Raw genomic sequence first — 4885 nt, forward strand, 5'->3', positions numbered from 1 at the left:
TCAAACATTGGTTGAACATGTTAATAATTACGTTATTTTTTTCAGTAATGAAATACGCTAAAATTAGCAGAGGCAGCTGTGAACGTATTGGCTACATGTAGGTTCTTCACGCCGAATGTTACCTCTCGCAAAATCTTTGCGCGGTGATCACAACTAGTTTACTATGGCATTAATCCTTTCTGTGGCGATTTCGCTCACCCTGATTCAGCACCTAATAGTCTTGTGAGAGCCCATGCTGTAAACGTCTCGTAACACGCACCTATTGGCAACAGCAAGTGTTCGCGCCCCGCTGTGCGACAAACATGCTGCGTGGTTATAGTGAACTAGAATACTTGGAGCGTGGTTGTTGCTTTTGCGTGCTTATTAAACTTTGATCATCGCCGTTACTTTGATCATCGCCGCATCGCCCACCAATCAGCGTGGGAGGCTACCATCGGCTACCTTTGTAAGTGACGGCATCACGGGTGGCTGCTCAGTTTGGTAAAGGTGCGAAAGCGGTCTCCAAGTTCGCTAACCAACCTGTTTTGTGCAAGTGAGACTTTGGCGTTGTTGAAACAGTATCCCCTTGTCAAATTGCTGCGCACTGCTGCCAAACTTTTACTTTGATACATGGCTGGCAACGCTAAGGAGATTATGAAGGCTCTCGAAGACTTCAAACGAGAAATGAGAACCGAGTTGCGGAGTGTGAAAGATAGTGTTAAGTTTTGTAGTGATACATGTGACGAAACAAAAGCGATCGGTGCCGGCCTGAAGGCACTTCGACAGGAAATAGCTCATCTGCTCGAAGCTAATGAAGCCCTTCAAGACGAAAACAAGCGCTTAACGCGGAGAGTTGACGAGCTGGAGCAGTACACAAGGCTAAATAACATGGAAATAAAGGGCATCAGCTCAGACGAGGATCCTGTTGACGTTGTCAAAAAAATCGGCGACGTTCTCAAAGAGCCCGTTTCTAGCCATGACATTGACATGTGTCACCGAATCCCAACGCGGAAGCCAGGCGAGACCAATATCGTGGTTCGCTTCGTCCGGAGAGATAAGCGCCACGCGCTTCTTGCTAAGGCTAGGAAGCAGATGCTCACAACTAAGCAGCTCGGCTTGTCTCAGGCCAACGCAGTGTACGTCAACGAGCATCTTACTCAGGCCAACAAACAGCTGCTTGGTGCCGCTATTGCCCGCAAAAAGGAAGTGGCATGGAAATTTGTCTGGACGAGCGGAGGAAAGGTATTTACGCGGAAAGACGAACAAATGGACGCTGTGAGGATACAGGACTTCTCTGATCTGACCAAGATGACGAAATAAGAATGAGACGTTTGCAGCATGCTCGTCACCCCTGAATTCTCACCATGCATTTTCCACCTGCCTGTATTAGATACAAAACCGATCACTTTAATTCTAGCTTTAGCAGTGTCAAGAAAAAATTGTTTTCAGCCTTCCATGTTAACATTCGTAGCATTAAAAACAAGCGAGACGAGGTTGATTTATTACTTGGGTCACTGTCGGTTGAGTTCGACGTTATGCTTTTCTCAGAAACATGGTTTGGCACTGACAGCGATGTGTGCTCCTTCGATAACTATGTTTACAATGGTTTATCCAGGCCCCATGGAAGAGGGGTGGGCTTGCTGTATATGTTAAAAAATGTCACTCACATTCTGTGATTGGCGATGTTACAATCACAAATTCCAATGTTGAATGTTTAGCTATATCTCACAAGAATATAATCGTTGTTGCTATGTACAGGCCCCCTCAGGGTAACAAATCACAATTCTTCGATTTTTTGGAAAGCCTCTTCCTTTTCCTCGACTCCACTAAGCTACCCTTCATTTTAATGGGTGACCTAAACATTGACCTATTATCGGACGCCGCTCATGCAAGGGAATTGCAGAGTCTCCTTTCCTCGTACGCATGTATTAATTATATCAGTTTACTGACTAGAATAACTTGCAACACGGCCACATTATTAGACGTTTGTATCTCCAATGTACAGCTTCCCCACACTGAGTCTGGCGTAATATCTTCCGATATTAGTGACCATTTGCCGATATTTTGCTTCATACCCCTCAAAATAAATGCCATAACAAACAGTGTTACCCACATGATCAGAGATTTCAATGATCTTGCGCTCAACGATTTTCACAAACGAATCGAAGATACTAATCGGGCGCCCGTATACAAGATCACGGAAGTCAATGCAGCATATTCTGCTTTCATAGATATGTTCATAACCCAATATAACATTGCCTTCCCACAAATAGAAAGAAAAATTATTCGTAACAAGTTTAAGAAGCCTTGGATGAACCAATCACTTCACTCAAGGATCAGGAAGAAAAAAAGCATGTACCACGATTTCCTCAACAGCAGAAATCTCACTCTACTTGCGGAGTATAAAAAATATCGAAATAAACTGAACAAAGATCTAAAAAACGCGAAATCGGACTACTATGTAAGAAATTTCTCCGGCATATAAAATGATTGTCGTAAAGTTTGGCGAGAGGTCAACAACTTGACCAATAAAACCAAATCTATGCAACTTGATGAAATAATCACAGAAAATGGTAAATTAACTGGTCACGAGCTATCAAATGCCCTGAATGACTACTTTATTAATGTCGCTTCTCCAAATTCTGTCACGCAAACTCCTGTAAATAGCTCACTGAGCCTCACCACTCCCTTACTCAATTCTATAGTACTCGCGCCCACAACTCCTCAAGAAGTAGCTACACTGATCCTTTCTTTAAAAAATGACGTATCTGCAGGGTACGATGATATAAAGGTGATCCCCTTAAAGCACGTTTGCGCCGTTATATGCGATGTCTTGTCACACATTGCAAATCTAATGCTGTCAACTGGTGTTTTTCCTGAAGATCTCAAATTGGCCCGAGTCGTTCCAGTACATAAAGGAGGCAATATAAATGAACTGTCGAATTACCGACCAATATCTGTTCTGCCTGTGTTGTCAAAAATTTTTGAAGGTATTATCAATTCTAGGATAGCCGATTTTCTGCACAAATATAATGTGATTGTTGATTCACAATATGGGTTCACGAAAAATAAGACCACAGAGCAGCACTGTTAGTTGTTAAAGACAAAATAATAGATAATATTGAAAACAAAAAATGTACCCTTGGCCTATTTTTAGATTTTCGCAAGGCATTTGATTGCGTACACTATGAGACCCTTCTTAAGAAACTTTGTAACTATGGGGTTACAGGTATTGCGTTGAACCTATTGCAGAGTTATCTGAGCAATAGGTCCCAATATGTTCGAACAAATAACATATCCTCTGATATACAGGTGGTTAAGCATGGTGTCCCACAGGGATCAGTACTAGGGCCGTTATTATTCATTACATATATCAATGACCTAGCCGGCATACATAACTCTCCCGATCTGGTGATGTACGCTGATGACACTAATCTTTTCTTCTCTTCCTGTTCATTACCGGCGCTTCAAAATATGGTCAATGCTTACTTAATCAACCTTCGTGATTGGTTACAGAGGAATAAGCTTAGTTTAAATATCAGCAAAACGAAATATATTATTTTCAAGCCCATCAACACCCTGGAAACTAATTGTATACATATTCATTATGACAGTATAACAATCAATCAAGTTTCTTCCCAAAAATTTCTTGGTGTGTGGTTTATGAAAATCTGTCGTGGTCTGTTCATATTTCCAAACTTACTTCTGAACTAAGTAAAATTGTTGGCCAATTTTATAGGATTTCTAATCTATTGCCTGTTTGGTTAAAAGTGTCTATGTATAATGCCCTGTTTTTTTCAAGACTTTCTTATTGTAATCTTGTTTGGGGTACGACCACGTCTTCCAATTACCAAAAATTACTTGTCCTGCAAAAAAGAGCCTTGCGGGCTATTGAGGGATATTATGGTGCACCACGAAACTTACGCACGCAATCATTGTTTGTAAAACACTCCATATTAAAAGCCGACCAAGTGTATTATCTGCGGCTTCTTCAATACATTCACCAGAATCGCTTGTACTCTGTTCCTGATAGCAACATAGGTTACAATCTTCGCGTAGTAAAACTAAGAGTTCCGCGAACGCGAACAAATTACGGTGAACAAAAACTGAGTTTTCAAGTACCCAATGCGCTAAACAAATTCCCCTTTCCTGATGAGTGTTTTCTATCTGGAATCATGTTAAAAAAAAGACCAAACAGCATCTGATCGAAGGTGAAATTCTAATGTAAAAATGCAGCTTACCGTCTTTGATATATAGGCGTATGTGTATGTATGTGTGTACATGGATGTAAGTGTATATATCTATTGGTCTATCTTTTTCACACAAGTACTTAAGTCGAATGATTTACTTTATTTCATCCGTATGTACAAAATTGAACTCGTACAAGTATCAATTTGTATTTGCCCATGATTGTGCACATGTTTTGTATTCTAGTAAGTGTTACTGCTTATAATTTTACTTTTGTATTTAGAATGCTGACCATTCTATGTATTAAGTGTTTTTGCGTTTGCATCTGTACTACTTACAGGCTTAGGGTACCGAGGCCTCGTCAGGCTTAACCGCCTTTTGCCTTGGTCCCCTCTTTTCTATGAAAAGGAAAATAAACTTCACTTCACTTCACTTCACAATTGCCAAATTCGCGCCGTTCACACTGAGCAAACGAACAAACATGCTTTTTCCACAATTCTAGTGTGCTTTGTTCTTTTTTGTATTTCTGCGGTCGCCCCACAATATTTTATATCCGGCGTACACATCTGCCGCCTTCTAGCGGAGTGAGGAGAAGGCAGGTGCGAGCACAGTGGGGCTTCAGTGCAAGAGGTGCCGCTAGTTGCTGTAAGAGACGGCTTCGCGACGGCGTTTCAGCGCGCTGTCAAGTTCTCGTGGAAAATATTAACGGTAGCGCCGA

At 41.3% G+C, this 4885-nt stretch overlaps 1 protein-coding gene across 1 annotated transcript; it reads left to right on the forward strand.

Annotated features, from left to right (window-relative positions):
• Window positions 1-609: 609 nt before the first annotated feature.
• Window positions 610-1299, forward strand: LOC144164924 (uncharacterized). The gene has a single exon (XM_077695151.1). It carries the CDS (start codon window positions 610-612, stop codon window positions 1297-1299), a length of 690 nt encoding a protein of 229 aa, XP_077551277.1.
• The last annotated feature ends 3586 nt before the right edge of the window (window positions 1300-4885 follow it).

Source organism: Haemaphysalis longicornis, unplaced genomic scaffold (assembly GCF_048455015.1).
Source record: "Haemaphysalis longicornis isolate Haplotype H1 unplaced genomic scaffold, Haemaphysalis longicornis Haplotype H1 scaffold_14, whole genome shotgun sequence".
Classification (NCBI taxonomy): domain Eukaryota; kingdom Metazoa; phylum Arthropoda; class Arachnida; order Ixodida; family Ixodidae; genus Haemaphysalis; species Haemaphysalis longicornis.

Excerpts from the sequence above, each read along its gene's own strand:
- LOC144164924 (XM_077695151.1), top strand. The coding sequence starts at position 610 with ATGGCTGGCAACGCTAAGGAGATTATGAAGGCTCTCGAAGACTTCAAA.